This window comes from Capsicum annuum, chromosome 9 (genome assembly GCF_002878395.1).
Source record: "Capsicum annuum cultivar UCD-10X-F1 chromosome 9, UCD10Xv1.1, whole genome shotgun sequence".
Taxonomy (NCBI): Eukaryota; Viridiplantae; Streptophyta; class Magnoliopsida; order Solanales; family Solanaceae; genus Capsicum; species Capsicum annuum.
The window spans coordinates 1,523,088-1,543,225 of record NC_061119.1 but is presented as its reverse complement, the minus strand read 5'-3'; the positions used below and the strand labels follow the sequence as shown (position 1 = coordinate 1,543,225).

Genomic DNA, 20,138 nt, shown 5'->3' with positions numbered 1-20,138 from the left:
TAAATTCCGTAATTTTTTTAAAAAGACCAAATTCAATAAAATAATTAATTCAAGTGAAAATAATTAAGAATCTTCATCAACAAATTTAAAATATATAAAATATATTTATATCTATCAATCATATTTATCAAAATATATTTTTCTGTATTTAATCGATTATGGTTAGATAAACTTATTTAGCTCGTGCTTGTGATATTTTTATTCAAATTTTAGAAGAATAACAATCATAATAATTAGTTTGTTGTTAATTATTTTATCAATTGAAGACATATAAATTATTTTCTCAACATTTGGTTGTATTTTAGTAGGTAAATTAGTAGTTGGGTAATTTTAATAATTTTTAAAAGTTGAGGGCATAAAATCATATTTAAAAAATATTTTTCAAAAGTTTTTAAAAAAAAAATTTCAAAAAGACATGGTGAAACATAACTCTAACTCCAACTTCATCTTCAACTCTGAAAAAAAATAATTTTCATGGCTAAACGGCTACTAACACGACGTATCTTAGTATCTAAACGAACACTTGATAAAATAGTCGAGATCCATGTGTTAATGATGAGAGATAACATTAATAACAAATTGTCGAGGTATTTGTATTAGTGGGAGATAGCATATTAATATCGATGTCATCAGCGTTACAAAACAGGTTCATCCATGTCATTACTTGTTAATTGTGATTTTTCAAAAACAACTTTGCCACATGTCGTTTTACTAGAGACCCACATCATTAATTAAAATTATGGAAAAAAAGGCTCAAATATGTCATCGAACTATCAAAAATGACGCATTTATATCATCCCTTAGAATTTCAATAATTTTTCCTTAATTGAAAGGAAATAAGAGATGGAAATTTTGTAGGGTTTTCATCGGATTTTACATCTTCTAAATGAACCTTTTAAAAGTACATGTATTTGTGATAGTGGTATATTAAGTTTTTTTTTTTAACATCTAAAATCTATGTGTATCTTTTTAATTAGGTGGCAGCATTTGGTTGGAGTACTAGTCCACGTAGGAGCGATTTTCACGCATATGTGTTGAAAGATCGAATTATTTTTTTGTTCAACTTTTATATAGTTAAAGAGTCTACTTGTACACTGACAAAGTTAACATCTAAAATCTACGTGTATCTTTTTAATTAGGTGGCAGCATTTGGTTGAAGTACTAGTTCACGTAGGAGCGATTGAGTTTCACGTATGTGTTGCAAGATTGAAGTATTTTTTTATTCAGCTTTTGTATAGTTAAAGGGCCTACTTACACACTGATAAAGTTAAAAATTATTGTTATAATTTAATGTCAAGTTAAAGGTCTTGTTTATGTATTATGCCTTTTGACAAAACGCTTAATAAATACTGGACTTGTTTTGCAACGACGATGATATAAACGAGTCAAACTTTTAATGGATGATATAAATGGATCATTTTTGATACTTTGATGGCGTATTTGAGTCTGTTTTCTTTGTTTTAATTAAAGATGTAGACCTCTAGTAAGACGACACGTGACAAAGCTGTTTTTGAAAAATCATGATTAACAAGTAATGGCATGGATGAACTTGTTTTATAATGGTGATGACATAAATGAGCCAAATTTTTAATGAATATAAGCATTTCTGACAGTTCGATGACATATTTGAGTCTTTTCTCGTACATATAATATACATACATATATATATATATATATATATATATATATATATATATATATATCCCCAAAATCCTCTCTACTAAGTAGTAATGATTTGAGAAATGGAGCAAACTCAACAACCACCCTCAACTCCAGCGACGGTGCCGTCGCCGGAGCCACCAGCTGAACAACCAATTCCACCACCGTCTTCCTCCTCCTCTTCCACCGCCGCCGCCGCCACAGCAACCACCACTACCTCAGTAGCATCACCACCTCTAAACCCTACCACAACCACCACTACTACTTCCGCCGCCGTTACCACTACTTCCGTCGCTGTCGCCATAGTTCAACAGCAAACTCCATTACTACCAAGACAGCCTTTTACTCGTACATGGCAACAGCCATCACCTTTTCAACACTTCTCTTTACCACCTCCACCACCACCACCACCACCTCACTCATTATCTTCATCTTCGGTTTCGGCTTCGTCTTCGATTTCTGTGCAAAACCCTAGAGGTAGTAATAGTAGTAGTGGTGGTATGGCAATGGGAGTACCTGCTCATCATCATCATCATCCGACGAGCTCTTTCTCTTCATTGACTTCCCCTTCTTATGGACAGGTAGGTATTAAATTGAACTTTTTTTAATGCTAATTTTAGCTAAAGTTAGATGATTTTTGGTTCGAGGTGGTAAAGTTGTCCTCATGTGACGAGGATGTCATGGGTTTGGGTTCGAGCTGTGAAAATAGTCTCTTGCATAAATGTGAGGTAAGGCTATGTAGAATAGACCCTTAGGAGTCTGTGCATAGTGGGAGCTTTAGTGCATCGTGTTGCTATTTTACAATTTTTGGTTCGAAGGGGATAGTTGGAGTAACTGGTAAAGTTGTTGTCATGTGACGAGGAGGTCATGGGTTTCGGTTTCTATGCAAAACCCTAGACTTACTAGTAGTAGTAGTGGTGGTATGGCAATGGGAGTAGCTGCTCATCATCATCATCATCCTACTAGTTCTTTCTCTTCATTGACTTCGCCTTCTTATGGACAGGTAGGTATCAAATTGAACTTTTCTTATGCTAATTTTAGCTAAAGGTAGATACTTTTTGGTTCGAGGGGAGCGTTGGACTAACTGGTAAAGTTGTTGGGATGTGATGAGGAGGCTGTGAAAATAGTCTCTTGCAGGAATGTGAGGTAAGGTTGTGTAGAATAGGCCCTTAGTGGTTTGATCCTTTCTAGGAGTCCGTGCATAGCGAGAGCTTTAGTTTATTGGGTATAAAGTTGTCCTCATGTGACTAGGAGGTCATGTATTCGAGTTGTGAAAATAGTCTCTTGCAGAAATGTGAGGAAATGCTGTGTATAATAGACCCTTAGTGGTTTGGTCCTTTCTAGGAGTCCGAGCATAGTGGGAGCTTTAGTGTATCGTGTTGCCATTTTATAATTTTTGGTTTGAAGTGAGCGTTGGTGTAACAGTTAAAGTTGTTGTCATGTGACGAGGAGGTCAATGGGTTTGAGCTGTGAAAATAGTCTCTTGCAGAAATGTGAGGTAAGGTTGTGTAGAATAGACCCTTAGTGGTTTGGTCCTTTCTAGGAGTTGGTGCATAGTGGGAGATTTAGTGCATTAGACTGCTATTAGACAATGTGTGGTTCTAGGGGGAGCCTTGGAGTAACTGATAAAGTTGTTTCATGTGATGAGGAGGTCATGGGTTCAACCTATGAAAATAGTCTCTTGCAGAAATGTGAGGTAAGGCCTTGTAGAATGGACCCTTAGTTTGGTCCTTCCTAGGAGTTCGTGCATAGTCGGAGCTTTAGTGTATCGGGCTGCTATTAGATGATGTTTGGTTCTTGAACAGAAAAGATTGCAAATTTTTGACTACTTAGAGAATTTTTTGTTCTCAAACAGCAAAAAGTTTGCAAATTTTAGCCTACTATAGACGCTTGTGGTTTGGCCATTCTTCGGACCCCAAACATAGCGGGAGCTTTAGTGCATTGCGCTTTCCATGAATAACATGATGTGGTTAGAATTCAAACAGTTTGCTTTACCACATTAATAGTTCCCCATTATTGGGTCATAGAGAATCAAAATCGGGACTTCAACATGTGTAGGACTTAAGGGTAGATGTAGGCAATGGATTGTGATTCTACCATGCAAGATTCATTCTCTGTCGTTCACCTACTGTTTATTTCGAGACACAATACAAAGTGCCATAGTCAGTAGCTGGGTAAAGTCTAACCTAACTGTCGGAGATAAATCGACCAAGCCATTATATTTTGTCAAATACATCTAATGGTTGGTGCTATTTAATTAGTTTCATACTGGGTATGCCAAACTTCAATCAGTGGACAAAGTAACCAGAGAGGTTTCTTGATAGTAAGACAGACATATAATGATTCAGATTGCTAAGGCGATTTTGGATCTTAGTTACTCTGGTTTATGTGGTTGGGTCTATTATTGTTGAATTATGAATTTGGTTCTTTGAGTTAGGAATTTGCGTACGTTATACTTTTGTGTGCATTCACACCCCTGGGCTCTCGGTTTATGTTGTGTATTGCATATTAACTGATTCTTGTTATCTGTAGGTGAGGCAGCCTATACAAGGAATGCATGGGATGGGAATGATAGGATCACTTGGCTCAACTTCACCGATGCGGCCTGCAGGAGTTACACCTCAGCAACTGAGACCCGTCCCCTCTCCTCTTAGACCTCAGACAAGCATCGGTAGTCAGTCTGCTGCTACACAGGTTAGTAATTTCTTGCGAGAGATATCAATTCTTTGTATTTCCTTTTTATTTGTTTGGTTCTTTAGGTCCAGGTAGCTGGAAAATATTGAGGTTAGTTGTTTCTTCTTCATTTACCCTTGCAGAATTTTCCTGGCCATGGCATGTTAAGAGTTCAGTCAGTGGGATTTCCTTCGCCCCAATCACATACTACTACCTCTCAAAGTCCCAGGTCCCAGAATCAGCCATGGTTATCTTCAGGCGCACCAGGGAAGCCCCCTTTGCCAACACCGTCATTGAGACCTCAAACTGGTCCGCAGTCTTTGCATCAAAGGTCCCAGATTCTTTCCTCTCATCAGCATACTGTTACTACCACATCCTCTGCCCAACAGTCACAACCTTCAACCTCAAGTCTGTCCCAAGATCATTTGGGGCAACAGATGCCTCCATCCAGGATTCAACAATCATTATCTAATCAACCACTTGCCCGGGGTCAGGGATTAGGAATCCAGAGACCTTCATCGCATGCATTGATGCAATCCACTGCAGTCCAGCAAGGACCTCCTAGTAAGGCTGCTACGCCTACCACTGTAGAGATGGGGGATCCTTGTGCTAGGATTCTAAGCAAGAGAAGCATCCAGGATATTGTAACACAGGTTAGTGTGGACATGTTAAAACTCGTCGTCTCCTATTTTTCAGAATATTGCATGATATACCTGATTTAGAGAGTCCTTTTTCTTGAAATTATTCCTTTATGTGCCGACCTTTTTATAAGTACTCCTGTATAGATTGATGAAAGTTAAAGGAGAACATATGTTCAGGCTTTACTGTCTTCACTATGTCGGCATGTAGATTAAGCTGGATCACTTCACAACGTTAATTTCCTGCATGGTATTACATTCTTGTCAAAGGATGAGGAGCTTCCACCATAAATTCCGAATTTTCATTTTGCTTGTTTGGTTGTCTTATCAGTGTTTCAGACTTGGGAATGAGACATAGTTGTTGGTTTTCTTATTAGTACTAATCTTGCTCTTACATGGCTCAAGTAATTTTGAAATTTGTGTTAAAAGTAAGATTGTTGAACTCCATGTCAGTTGATAGGATGAGATACTTTTGCTTGCGTTGTGTTGACAATGCAGCTATAATAGGTTGTCAGGAATTGAGAAGTTATTAATGTTAACTAGATGATGTAGCTAACAGAAAAAGGATACAGTTGCTTTGAATTTATTGTATCTTGTAGTTTGACATAGTCATCTTTTTTTGGGGGGGTGGGGGGTCGAACCCCCACTACTATGGTGAAGGTGTGAGCAGCTTTCCAACTGAACTACACCCACATGTAAATAAAGTCTTAATTAAGATTTTATGTAGTCTTTATCTTTACGTTTGGATATATGATTTAGTACAACAACCATCACGTACCCGGTAAAATCCCACAAGTGAGGTTTGGGGAGGGTAAAGTGTACGCAGTCTTATAATTTTAGTTAGATATTAAATTCTAGGTAGGTTCGAATGTTTTTATTTGCTTATTGTTAGAATTCGCCCAATGGCAAGATTGAACAGATGATGCCCTCCTAAATGGTGATGTTACTTGTAAAACTTTATCCTTTTAACTTGCAAGCTGAGATTAGTTAGCTTAGGGAACCTAGTAATAGGTAGCTCTCCAAGTCTTTCTAGCTCTAATTCTTGAAGAGGCAAGTAGGAAACTCCCTCAGAAGATGTTTCAGCTTGATAGGGGATTACAAGGCGGGAATCGAACCACCGCTAACAAGGTAAAATTTTAGGTGGCTAGACCATCTGGGCTACCATGATTCTGCAAGATAGTGACTTTTAATTTTTAGCAGTATAATATAAATTATGATTGCTACTTAGGAAGTTAATCTCAGTTATGCATCCTTGTTAAATTAGTAGGGAATAAGTAGTCACCATTTACCGGAGTGTGAAGCAGCACTACAGCTGTGGATTTTCGGTGTGCAGTCCATGGTAGTTTTTTTTCAAAGTACAAGAAGTTTTCACTATCCTTTATGAGGATGTGCTTTTGGCTTTGAATTAACCAAATGAGTGCTACAGTGATCTGTCACTTAAGCACTCATCGTGGGTTCAAACCCTACAACGGACAAAAGTATGTTAGTTAAGTGGATGACTCAATTGATAGTACTTTCAACAAAAAAAAAGAACTGTGTTTTTATCAGTCGCTGCACTGGGAATGGAGTGCTATCACTAGTTGGTGTTTTGGTAAGAGTACCTGTTTTTGCCTCATTTTTGGCCAAAATAACTCCTAGTGTACAAGGCAGGTTAAAAAAAGGAGAGCAATCATGTTGAATTCTTTGGTGTATAAATAAAATAATAGAAGCCTTGTCAGTCAGTCATACTCGTGCTATTTGATTTTGGTATCAGATCTCTGTCTGTTCTTTGCCTTTGCTTGACCTGCATCTGTCATTGACAGATTGATCCATCAGAGAAATTGGATGCTGAAGTTGAAGACATCCTCGTTGATATAGCAGAGGAATTTGTGGAATCTGTAAGTTCATATTCTAGTTATTTCACACTAAAGCGTGACTTCCATTTTGAAATCTCATCTTACTGTCTGATCGGTATATTGTAGCTTATTCTCAGAAGTACTCTAGTGGGGCTGAAGTTTTGGCCTTGCTTTAACAGAATAAAGCTAACTAGTTCGTTTTCATAGATAAATGCCATTACTTTTCAGTTGTGCAATTCCATTCAGCTTAATGTGTATCAGTGTCCCTTTGGACCTGTATATTCTCCAGCCAAATGAAAATACTATTATAACTCCTTGTTTCTGCACCGGTCCTTAACTACTTCGTGCTTTTTGCTTGAGCAGATTACCACATTTGGCTGTTCGTTGGCCAAGCATCGAAAATCCAATACATTGGAGGCAAAGGACATCCTTCTGCATCTTGGTAAGTTACCTTCTATTCCTGACTGGTGCAACAATATGCAGTACCTAACCTACTAAACTATACTTGATACAGAAAGGAACTGGAATATGACCCTCCCGGGTTTTGGCGGGGATGAGATCAGAGCCTACAAGAAGCCGGTGAGTTCAACTACTGCTTTATTTTAAAAACCTCAATACACATTTAGATTTTTCTGAAAGATACTTTCTTTTTGATGTATTTGTTATTCACATTTCTTCTGTTTATCTGATTGTTTCCAATTTCGGTTTTCTCAGTTTACAAGTGAAATCCACAAGGAGAGAATTGCTGCTGTAAGTTAAACTTTTACTTCCCTTTTGTTTGTTCGTAGTTGGTAAAGTTGCCTCCATGTGTCCACGAGGTCATCGGTTTGAGCTGTGGATACCGCCTCCTGCAGAAATGCAGGGTAAGGCTGCTTACAATAGACCCTTGTGGTCTGGCCCTTCCCAGGACCCCTCACTGAGCGGAAGCTTTAGTGCACCGGCTTTCCTCCGTTTGTTCAACAATAGTTCTTATGTATGTTCATAGCCCAAACACAAGTTGGCTGTTTGATTGTGATTTGTTATGCCTTTACATCGGTGAGAAGATAATATGACATACTCCCTCCATTTCTAAAAGAATGACCCGTTTTTTGACAACGGAGTTTAAGAAAATAAAGAAGATTTTTGAATCTTATGGTCTTAAATATGCCATGTAGAAAGATGTAGTTAAAGAGTTGCTATCCTTTTTTTTTTGAAACGGAGGGAATATATAGATTCGATGTTGATGTTTCTGGCTATGTTCCTTGGACTCTCCAAAAATGTACTATTTTTGGAGACACCGGTTAACATTTTTTCCGAGTCCGAGTAACATAGGTTTCCGGTTGCTATTATCTGCTGATCGATCGTTGTTCATTCAACAGATAAAGAAATCGGCTCTCGCGACCGAGATGGCAAATGCAAAGGGCTCAACACAAACTGGTGGGACTATGAAAAGCCATTTAGCAAAGAATGCAGCTAATATTTTGGGTTCCCCTAATGCCAAGACATGAAAAAAAACTGTGCAGTATGGTGAAAACAAAAGGCAAAATTTGATCTAATGAATTTTTTTTTACTGCCATGTAAAATTAAATTTCTCAACTTAGAAGTAGTATTGAGAAAAAAAATATTGAAAATGTATTAATCTTTTTTTGTTTTTGAGTTCAAATGGGAAAAAATGTGGGAAGTGATATATTTCTCAGATGTAAATATTTTAACAGATAATATCCATTTGGTTGATTTTTGCTAATTTTATACTCCCTGTCCCAATTTATGTGACATGCTTCACTTTTCGAGATTCAAACAAGTTAAGTTTAACCAAGAATTTGCACATGAAATTTACAATCTTTTTGAAATAAAATTTTATATATTTGAAAACTAGTGAAAAATTACTGCTCCCTCCATCCCAAATTACCTATTCCAAATTGAGATGACACATTGATTAAGAAAAATACTAATTAATAACATAACTAGTTTACCATAATACCCTTATTAAATGAAATTTACATTTTAATTTGAAGAAAAAAATAATTAATGCAAAGGGTAAAACATGAAAAAATTTTTTTATCTTTTCTTGATTAATGAAAAAAGATAAGTAAAATGAGAGGCTAAATTAGGAAATTTGGGATGGATAATTTGGGTCGGAGGGAGTATAAGCCACAATCATTGAAACATATATGAAAAAAATACGATCAAATACAGGCATATGTTTGAATTTCGAAAAGCGAAATATGTCAAATAAATTGAGACGGAAGAAGTATATATGTATGTGTGTATATCGACATAGATTAAATGAGCTAATCTTAAGTCTCTCTACCTTCACAAGGTAGTAGTAAAGTCTGTGTGCATTACACCTTTTTCAGATTTCACTCGTGAAATTTTATTGAGTATGTTATTATTGTTGGTGGTACTCCTGTAATATTATTTAATTGTTGGTAATTTTCTTGTATTTTAAAATCAAACACTTATAATTCAATTTTGTTTGGTGTTGAAAAGTCATTTGTATCAATCCATGTGCATGTTGAATTATTGAATGGATTATTAACACTAATTCCATGTATTTTCCAGGTCAAATACATGTGCTATAACGTGCAATAATTTATGTTCAACAACTTTATAATAGTAATAAATAAAATAACCAATATTATTCTCTTTTAACTTATGTTTATCGTCATCTCCCTTTTGTTTTATTTGTTTAAATTTTCGATAACTCGAAGTTAATTAGGTTAAATGATCTTTATTTATGAGTTTTTTTTTTTTAAATAGACAGTAAGTTTTTTCGCTTCACATTGACATATATAACGTATATGCGATTATACCATATAGTATACTATTATTTGATTTTTTATTTTCAATTTCTTTTTTTTTTTGCCTCCCCTCTTAGTCTTTCTTGTTTCACTAACTAGGAGGTAATTAAAGGATATACTTTAAGTTGGTGGCAAAATTCTACAAATTACAAATTTTTTATAATATATAGTTCCTTAAAGATCCTTAGTATAAATAGTTAATTCTTTGTTATGATAGTTTAACAAGAAAGTAAATTATTGTCTTTTAAGGTTAGGTTAATGTAACATGATGTTAGAGTCGTCAAAATAATCTCTTGTATAAATACACGATAAGTTGTATATAATAGTTTTTTGTGATTTGGTCCTTTCTCGAATCTCGTGCGTGGCGAAAGCTTAATGCATCGAGCTGTCTTTTATTAATGTAACACTTACTATCAAACGGTCATTTGATCACAAATTTTGTGCGGAGAAATGGTTTTCATGGAAAATTTCTTTTGTTGGAACTGAGGGGTGCTTTACCATCTGAGCAACCCCCTCTTTGTCTCGTTCCCCTTAGGAGTATTTATTGATTAAGTTTTATCGAAATTGGACGATCTTATTTGTCAAATTACCTAGCGACCATGCACCAACGACCCCAAGGCACCATGAGCACCGATGCACCGAGGAATCATGGGCACCCCCGGCGCCCTGTAGAGTAGATCTGGTTGGTTCGGCAGGGCTGTTGGAGCCATATTACAAAATAAACAGGCGAAACGGTACAAACTGAACCTTTTTGGCGACTTTCAATGAATGTTAGCCTACGGTTCGGAGGTGGGCCCGGAGGCAAAGATCTTAATTGGGTCCAAAACTGTGTTTTTGGATCAACATATTTATCAAAGAAAATCTAATAAGATCAAAGTCAAATCCCATTTTGTAAATCTAGAACTCTCTTAGTCCATATTTAAAAATAATTTAATGTGAAATTGTCAAAACATTGATAGTTTTGGTTGGAAAAAAAACCCATAGAAAATTAATGAAATTTAACACTATGTATTTTGGTATTATCTTCCAAGCGATTTAACCAAAGAAATATGCCATGGTATAAAAATAATATTTTTTATCCTCTTTATGAAAATTTTGAAAGAGCTTAATTATTAAATTATAACCTAGTTATTATTATATATTAATTTGAGATCGCTGAAGTAATACATAAACGATAAATTTTGGATTTCAATGAAACCTCGATCGATGTAACCTATATAAAAAGTAGTAAATGAAAATAAATACACGAGGTCTTGAATTCCACGTCTGGAAATAACGTCATCCTTAACTTTTAGATATCGAGTCCCAAGTGAAAAATTCAAATAGAATACAATGTAAACAAAATTAGAGTACTAATTTTTCGCGTGTCGGAATATACTAACTTGGGATCGTTGGTGCACGGCAGAATCCATAAACTTCAAATCCTAAATACTCTTCTATCTTCAAGTTCTTGAACCCTCAAAAATAAAAAGAAAAATAACATAAACATACACGTTAACTTATCATATTTTACATAAATTTTCACCTTTTCAAAGTAATTACAAAAATCTCAACTAATTATACATCTTTGTTGGATGTATCAAAAGCTAATTGTGTATCTCGACAGATCCAAAATAAAAAAATGTATATGTATCTATGTATTGAGAACTAATTATGTATCTAGACACACTCAAAAATAAAAATTTTCAATAATTATGTAAAATATCGAAATTTTTTTATAATTAAGCTCCAAACTGTAAAATTTACGTTGTTTGCCTAATATGTATCTTTATTGGATATTGGGAGCTAATTATGTATCTCAATAGATCCAAAATTGAAAAATAAAAAGTATCAAGAGCAAATTATGTATCTATGTATTAAGAGCTAATTATGTATCTCGACACACTCAAAAACAAATTGTTTCAGTAATTATGTAAAATATCAAAAAAATTTATAATTAAGCTCCAAACTATTAAATTTACGTTGTTTGCCTAATATGCGTCTTTATTGGATATCGGGAGCTAATTATGTATCTCAATAGATCCAAAATAGAAAAAAAAATGTATCGAGAGCAAATTATGTATCTATGTATTGAGAGCTAATTATGTATCTCGACACACTCAAAAATAAAAAATTTCGGTAATTATGTAAAATGTCAAAATTTTCTGTAATTAAGCTCCAAACTGTTAAATTTACGTTGTTTGCCTAATATGTATCTTTGTTGGATGTCGGGAGCTAATTATGTATCTCAATAGATCCAAAATTAAAAAAATTGTATCGAGAGCAAATTATATATTTCGACACACTGAAAAACAAAAATTTTCAGTAATTATGTAGAATATCGATTTTTTTTATAATTAAGCTTTAATTTGTTAAATTTACATTGTTTGCCTAATATAAAATTCATCTTTTAACTTGTGGATACCGAATACCGAATGCAACACATCGAGAATCAAATTAAGATACCAAATTTACAACTTGGACAAATCCAAATAACCTTATCTACTATTCTTTCCCGAAAAATTATAAATACACAAAAATTGACTCACCAAATCAAGAAAATCATAGCACAATTTTTTGGAAAATTCATATCCTTTTCCACTAACCCCACAGTTATTATTTTTTTTTAATCTATGATCTAATTTTTATTATTATATTACACTTTCATTGTCTCCAAAAATTCCCCCAATTTTTTTTTCCTCCTCAATTTTTTTCCTTTTTTTTTTTTTTTTTTTTTTTAAAAAAAAAAAGAATTAATTTCAAGAATGTCGAATTGTGATGGTGATTTGGTGAATTCCAACAAGAATTGTTTTGCTAAGCAAAGTGGAAAGATAATTATTGATACTGATCCTGGCATTGGTAATAATTCTTCTACCTATTTAGCAAATTTCAGTATTTTTTTTTTCAGTTTGTTTTTCATGAATGATTTTTATTAATATTCAGCTAAATTGTTTATGTAATGGAAATTGGGCTTTGGGTTTTTTAGACAAATAGTTTTTTTTTTTCAGTTTCTTGATTTTTAAGTGTTGTTTGTTTTTCATGAATGAGTTTAAAGATTAGATTTTTAGTAATATTCAGCTAAATTGTTTATGTAATGGAAATTGGGTTTTGGGCTTTTTAGACAGAGTTTTTTTTTTTTTTCAGTTTCTTGATTTTTTTTGCTGATGTCTGTTTTTTATGAATGAGTTTAAAGATTAGATTTTTAGTAGTTTTCAGCTAAATTGTTTGTTTGATTAAAATTGAGTTTTAGGTAGGGAGCCTTGGGTAACTGGTAAAGTTGTGTTATGTGGTCACAGGTTCAAGTCGTGTAAATAGCCTTTTGTATAATAGATAGCGGTTCAATGGAGTTGTGTTGAATATCATGAGGTCGCAGGTTTAATTCCCAACAGAGATAAACATTAGGTGAATTCTTCCCATTTGTTCTAGCCTTGGTGGACAGAGTTACCTGTACCTGATGCTGATGGGAGGTGGGAGGTATTCCGTGGAATTAGTCGAGGTGAAGGCAAGCTGGCCCCGACACCACGGTTATCAAAAAAAATAAATAGATAGCGAGAGCTTTAGTGCAGGGGGCTACCCTTTTGTTTAAATATTGAGAACTTTAGCAAATTTCAGTAGTTTCTTGAATTTGTGTGTAACTGGTGTAAATTTGCCTCCATGTGGCAAAGATGTCACAGGGTAAGGCTGCGTACGATAGACTCATTATGTATGTCCGGGCCCCATGCATAGGGGCAGTTTTAGTGCACCGTGCTTCCGTTTGGATTTCTTAGACAAATAGATGACTTTGTGGTATGATCTTCTCCCTTTTGTTTAAAGTTGGGAACTTTAGCAAATTTCAGCTGTTCTTTTTCAGTTTCTTGAATTTGTATATTCATTTTTCGTGCCACACACAGGACCTGAGGGTGTATATGACACTCAATGGCGAACCGTCCGTGGGTCTCAACACGTTCTTAATCGGCCCTCCGATAGTTAAGAGAGGGAGTGAGATTGCCTTCGTAATTGGGCAGCCGTTAGGTTACTACAAATCTTGGTCTCTAGTTACTTTGCCCCTCCACTATATAGTGTGGTTGGCAGCAAAGTATGCATACCCAACGAATACAAACCCTTTTGCTGATTACGCTTTAATAGGTGATGATATCCTAATCACTAATGTAAGATGGCAAAGCAGTACAAGACACCGCTGGATAGACTTGGTGTTTAGCAAAATCGATAATATCCGAGGCAAATGGACTTGTCTCCGATCTCTCTTAGTGTATTATTGTCTTGTCGGACGGCCGTAGGTCTGTGCACCCCCGCAACCAAGTATTCGTTTTCCGAATTTAAAGTTGAGATTTTTATTGATATTCAGCTGAATTGTTTGTTTGATTAGAATTGGTTCTGATTTTCTTAGACGAATAGATGACTTTTTGATAACATCTTCTATCCTTTTGTTTAAAGGAACTTTAGCAGATTTTTAGTTTCTTGAATTTAGGTGCTGATCTTTTTTTCATGAATGAACTTAAAATTGAGATTTCTATCAATTTTTGCCAAATTGTTTATTTTGATTGGAATTGGGTTTTTGAGTTTCTTAAACAAATATATTTGACTTTTTTTGGGTAATGTTGTATGGTTTTGGGAGTTCTTATGTGAATGTGGTGAAGGGGAACCTTGGAGTAATTGGCAAGTTGCTACCATGGACCAGGAGGTCACGCGTTCAAGCTGTGGAAATATCCTCTTGCAAAAATGCAGGGTAAGGATGTGTACAATAGACCCTTGTGGTCTGGCTCTTCCCCACGCATAATTGGAGTTTTAGTGCACCGGGATGCCCTTTTTTTACGTGAATGTGGGGTCTTTTTCTGGATTTCAGCTCTGTGTATCTTAGGAAACTTAAAGATTCTTCCTTTTTATTCTTAAAAGTGCTTAAGAGACTACTTTACCTGTGGTAGTGGTATGGACTGCGTACACTTTACCCTCCCCGGATCCCACTTTGCGGGAATACACCGGGTATGTTGTTGTAAAAGTGCTTAAGATGACAGATTCTAATATAAAAAAAGGGTCCAACTTACTTTATTGTGTCCATTTTTATTTCCATTTTGTTATTATTATATGGAAGATGTTCTCCATCTTTCTTGAATTTGTGAATTTTGGGATTCTTTCTGGTTGTTTTAGTGAAGAGAATCTAGTGATAAAGCTGCTTTAGTCGTACTAAATTAGTTATACTTTTATTAAAGTACGCTATTAACTTTATCTATGATCTTCTCCAATCCTTATTAACAAATTATAATACTTCTTTTAGTCAAGGAATGTTTTGTTACTTTCGTAAATAAGTAAGAAGATAGCACTAACACATAGGCACCTTTGAAATTATATTGCTTTTCTTTCTATCATGATTTGTCTACACTTCTTTTGAGCCGAGGGTCTATCAGAAACAACTTATCTATCCCGCAAAAGTAGGGGTAAGGTCTGTATACATCCTACCCTCCCCTGACCCGGGATTACACTGGATATGTTGTTGTTGACTAAGTTGCTCGGACTCTCCAAAAATGTTTCCACACCCGTGTCCGATCCTTCAAAAATACACTATTTTTCGAGGATCCGACATGCACCCGTAGACATTGTTGAAGAGTCCAAGCAACTTAGGTTGTTAGGTTGTTGATGTTTGGTAGCACCTATAGATGAATATTAGTTTGCAAACTTTGTTTACCTAGTGTATCACTCTTAGCTTTAAATCGAACATGCTATCATTAATTGGAGAATATGTAGCATCAACTCTGTATTGGAAACTTCGAGCTTCAATAATATCGAGGAAGCTAAAGTAGCAAAGATGGTTGACTGTTATATAACAAAAGGATAAGACGAAATATCAATAAGAGTATGCTGTGAGTTCTATAATGGAGAGAGTAAGCAAAGTATCAAATAAAGCAACCAAGGGTTGGGCCTAGTGGTCAATGAAGTCGGGTGTTGGTGGGAGGTGACAGTTATCCCGTGGATTCAGCCGAGGTGCGCGAAAGCTGACCCGGACACCACGGTTATCCAAAAAAATAGTATCAATTAAATGCAACCTTTGGAAAAAAACCAATATCGAACTCAAAGAGAGTCGTTCTTTTATCAGAAAAGGATGTATTCGAGAAGGGTAAACACAATGTAATAGCAGGACGTTTCCCTCGAATGCCTGATTTCCTTATTCTCCCCCGTATCCCAAAAGAGCTGAGTTGATGAGTTTTTCCAGTGTGTATGTCTTCTTTCATGTCGACCCAAATCAGTAAAGTTGGCTAACGCCAATTATCACCAGTTTGAAAAGTTTGTAGGAAGCTTGTCACTTATCTTAGATTGGAACGGCTTGCCCTTTCTGTTCTGAAATCACTTCTCCGGTAAAACTGTTTTCTTCGGGAAAGAGAAGTTTCCAAGGGCATATCTTGCAGTGACTTTCTGGCATAGAAATTGTGCTTCTTTCAAGTAGAAACTAATGTGCATGTGCCGTTAGTAATGTGAAACGTGGCATCTCATCAACCAAGAAGAAAGATTAAGTATAATACTTATTGATGCCTGAAATTTTTTCAAGAAATTCTTTCGTTTCTATCCTCTCAAATATGGGGAAAAATTCTTTCGGTGAATGAAAGACAAATACCTAGGTGTCTCTCGTAACAATGTTTAACAGGCTGAGTTGTGTTTATGTGTGTTTTCGATGAGCTTCATGTTCGATTTGGTTCCCGTTTGTCATGTTGGAGCTAATTATGTTTTCGTTGATGTTAGATGACAGTATGACAATACTAATGGCGTTTCAGACACCAGGAGTTGAAATCATAGGCTTGACTACAATCTTTGGCAACGTTACGACAAAAGATGCTACACGGAATGCGTTACTTTTGGTATGTTTTTTTTATGTTTTTTTTTATTTATCAGTACGTTGTGGTAAGTATAAATATCTTTCGTTTCTCCGTGTTTATGATTTTCATCTATGAGATGTTTGTGAGTCAAGTTCTTGATAAGTTACTTCTTTAACTTAATTTGCAAAATGATAGTGTGAAGCTGCAGGATATCCGGATGTTCCCGTGGCGGAGGGTAGCCCCGAACCTCTGAAGGTAATTTTGCCTCTACATTTAACAAATATTCCTTCTAGTAGCAACAATTTGTTCGCTTTGCAATCTCACGTACTATTCCAAACAACAAGAAGTAAATGAAAGAGACAAATGCAGGGTCGGAGTTAGAGCTTCGCCTACAGCTCGGCTGAACCTAGTAGCTTTGGCTCGCTACGTTCTACTTAAAATTCCACTTTATACGTATAAATAATTTATACATACTTCCATCTAACGTTGATCCTATTTTTTGCTATAGAGAGGGGAACCGCGTGTTGCGGACTTTGTTCATGGTTCAGATGGATTAGGCAACTTATTCTTACCTTCTCCAAATTCGAAGAAAATCGACAAATCTGCATCTGAATTCTTGGTGGAAAAAGTTTCTGAACATCCCGGTGAAGTGTCTATACTTGCACTGGGACCATTGACAAACGTAGCTTTGGTAGGTTTACGAAACTTCCACAACTTTTAAGTTTCTGATTTTTCCTTTCATTTACGAAATTTTGATCGTTATCTGTTTGTTAGGCTGTCAAGAGGGACTCAACCTTTGCGAGCAAAGTGAAGAGAGTGGTCGTACTCGGTGGTTCCTTCTTTGCTTTGGGAAACGTTAATCCTGCTGCCGAAGCAAATGTTGGTGATTTTTTCTGTTGTGTATTATACATCATTTCATATGTCGTTAGCATCTATAAGGCCAATGTTTGCGTGTTCACGAATTCATTACACGAAGCTGAAGAATCAGTCATTGTAGTATACATTATTCGATCATCAATTTCATTACCGTCTTCTCATTTGCATAGTTTTCTGACAAAACAGATTTATGGGGACCCCGAGGCCGCTGATGTTGTGTTTACGTCAGGAGCAAATATTGATATCGTAGGCATCAACATTACAACACAAGTCAAATTCAAAGGTGAATGTTCACTGTTTAAATACGTCGAAGACTTCTAATTTTTGCGCCTTTAATTGTATAGTATCGTTCGCTTCTCAATAAATAGTATGCGCTTCGATGATTTTAGATGATGATCTTGAAGAACTAAAGCAATCAGAAGGGAAACACGCTAAATTATTGTGCGATATGTGCAAATTTTACCGTGATTGGCATGTCAAATCAGACGGTGTCTACGGTAACTTCTGTTCTTATATTGTTTTTGGATGTCCGGCATTGCTTCTTAAACCACTTTCTTGCATTTCTATCGTCATCATCTCTTATCAACTGGCGCTCAGACTCTTCAAAAATGTTGCTGCACCCGTGTTGGATCCTATAAAAGTAGTCTAACGTCATTTTTGAAGAGTTCGAGCAACACAGAACTTAAACGTCTGTCCACTTTGCAGGAATTTTCCTACACGATCCAGTTAGTTTCGTGGCATTAGTTCGACCTGAACTTTTCACATTCAAGAAAGGCGTCGTGAGGGTTGAGACACAGGGCATTTGCGTAGGTCACACGTTGTTAGACCAAGGGCTAAAGAAGTAAGTATTTGCTATATGTCGCTTTTGACTCTCCGAAATTTGTTGTCGTACCCGTGTCAGATCCTAACATCGATATATTAGGTGGAATACAAGCAACCCTTGGACGGATTATTCCCCAGTTTCAGTCGCGTGGACAGTTGATGTAGATGAAGTTCTGAATTACATAAAGAAAACGTTGATGAAACCGTGAATACCATTGGATTTATCGGTCTCTGCCACGCGTGAATCCTGCACGGAGATCGAGGAACGTCGTGTTTTTCTAACAACATCCATCACAACTATTGTTTTTACTCTTGTTTTCCTCCATTCCTTGCTACTATAAATAAACCTCAGTTAGTTCTGGGAAAATATGTAAAGGGCTTATAAAATGGAGGTCATTTTCATGATTCTTCCTTTCATTTTTTCTTGTTTTATATTTTCGCCTCGTCCCCGAACCGATAAAGTTGCTGTCATGTGATCAGGAGGTCACTGGTTCAAGCCTCGGAAACAGCCTCTGGCTGAAATGCAAGGTAAGGTTGCATACGATACACCCTTGTGGTGGGGTCCTTCCCCAAACCCGGCGTATAGCGGGAGTTTTAGTGCATCGTGCTATCCTTTTTATATTTTCGCCTCATCCTTGAATTGGTAAAGTTGTTGACATGTGCACCAGGAGGTTACGGGTTCAAGCCTTGGAAACAGCCTCTGGCAGAAATGTAAGGTAAGACTGCGTAAAATATACTCTTGTGGTGGGACATTTTTTCGAACCCGGCGTATAGCGGGAGCTTTACTGCACTGGGTTGTCCTTTTTATATTTTCACCTCGTCTTCGAACGGGTAAAGTTGTTGTCATGTAATCAGGAGGTTACAGGTTTAAGCCTTTGGAAACAGGCCCTGGCAGAAATGTAAGGTAAGGTTGCGTACAATACACTCTTGTGGTGGTGGGCCCTTCCCCGAACCCTACGGATAGCGGGAACGTTATTGCATCGGGCTGCCCTTTTTATATCTTCGCCTCGTCGTTATTGATGTTTATGTCTATTTTCCCACTCCTAATCAGATCTCGAGTTTGAGCCGTGAGAAATTCCTGATAGAGAGCACTTCTTCTTTAAATAGACCTTACATTGCGCGAATCTTGATTAATCGAGCTAACGAGTTATAGACAAAATTGCGCATTTTTTTCGTAAAAATTATACGAGCTAGCCACTTTTCGATTTGTTTTTAAAAAATAGCCGGTATATGAAAACTCTTTGAAAAGTAGCCACTTTAAAACGGAAATACCATAAATTATTTTTCTCAAAGTTAACTATATAGTAAAAGTTTAAGTGAAAAATGCAACTTTAATTAAATTGGAATTACAATATTACACAAAAGAGAAGACTCATTTGATTTATACAAGTAACCTTTTTTAAAAAAAAATTATTTTATTGGGATTATTTATGAGTAAACTTTAATTTTCTTTTCCATTTAATAAGCAAAGTTTTAGCATAGAGTTGCATATTACTCTAACCAATTTTTCCCAATAACTAAAACTTACAAGCAACCCTCAATTATATGTTTTTCTTCTTTTTAAAATTTCACATAATAATAAAATATAAATATAATTTATCTATAAAAAGGAAAAAAGAAAAAGACATGTTGCCAAATGTATTTTTTTAGAAAAATAAGTTAAAATGTCGTTTTTTCCTCATCAAATAGTAATCAATAATCATCATGCAATTAATGACAATACAATAATATATAATTAATGTAATCTAATCTATTTAAAAATATTTTTGTAGAAATGAAATATATATATATATGTGTGCGCGCAATATACTCCTTTCTTCTCAATTTACGTGACATTTTATTTTTTAAGAGTCAAACAATTTCTCTTTCAGAAATACGACGGTCTATCGAAAACAGTATCTATACCTTCACAAGTAAGGGTAACATTGCGTACACACCATCGTCCACAAATCCCGCTTATGAAATTGCACTGATTATGTTGTTCTTCGTAAACAAGTTTCTCTTTGACCATGTTAATTAATTATTATGACTTGCAATAGTTCTTATGTAGCTTTCAAATACGTAAATTTTATT

The 20,138-nt window shown here is 35.6% G+C and overlaps 2 protein-coding genes across 2 annotated transcripts; both read left to right on the top strand.

Moving 5' to 3' along the window:
* Positions 1-1,683: 1,683 nt before the first annotated feature.
* Positions 1,684-8,533, top strand: LOC107843225 (transcription initiation factor TFIID subunit 12). The gene is made up of 8 exons (XM_016687467.2): positions 1,684-2,240; positions 4,192-4,353; positions 4,476-4,985; positions 6,773-6,847; positions 7,169-7,247; positions 7,320-7,384; positions 7,520-7,555; positions 8,164-8,533. The coding sequence occupies exons 1-8, from the start codon at positions 1,743-1,745 to the stop codon at positions 8,290-8,292; spliced, it is 1,554 nt and encodes a 517-aa protein (XP_016542953.1). The 5' UTR covers positions 1,684-1,742; the 3' UTR covers positions 8,293-8,533.
* A 3,504-nt stretch (positions 8,534-12,037) lies between these two features.
* On the top strand, positions 12,038-18,482 carry LOC107843226 (probable uridine nucleosidase 1). The gene is made up of 9 exons (XM_016687468.2): positions 12,038-12,423; positions 16,294-16,409; positions 16,563-16,622; positions 16,876-17,058; positions 17,142-17,246; positions 17,430-17,526; positions 17,633-17,740; positions 17,949-18,084; positions 18,166-18,482. Exons 1-9 carry the CDS (start codon positions 12,330-12,332, stop codon positions 18,272-18,274), a joined length of 1,008 nt encoding a protein of 335 aa, XP_016542954.1. The 5' UTR covers positions 12,038-12,329; the 3' UTR covers positions 18,275-18,482.
* The last annotated feature ends 1,656 nt before the right edge of the window (positions 18,483-20,138 follow it).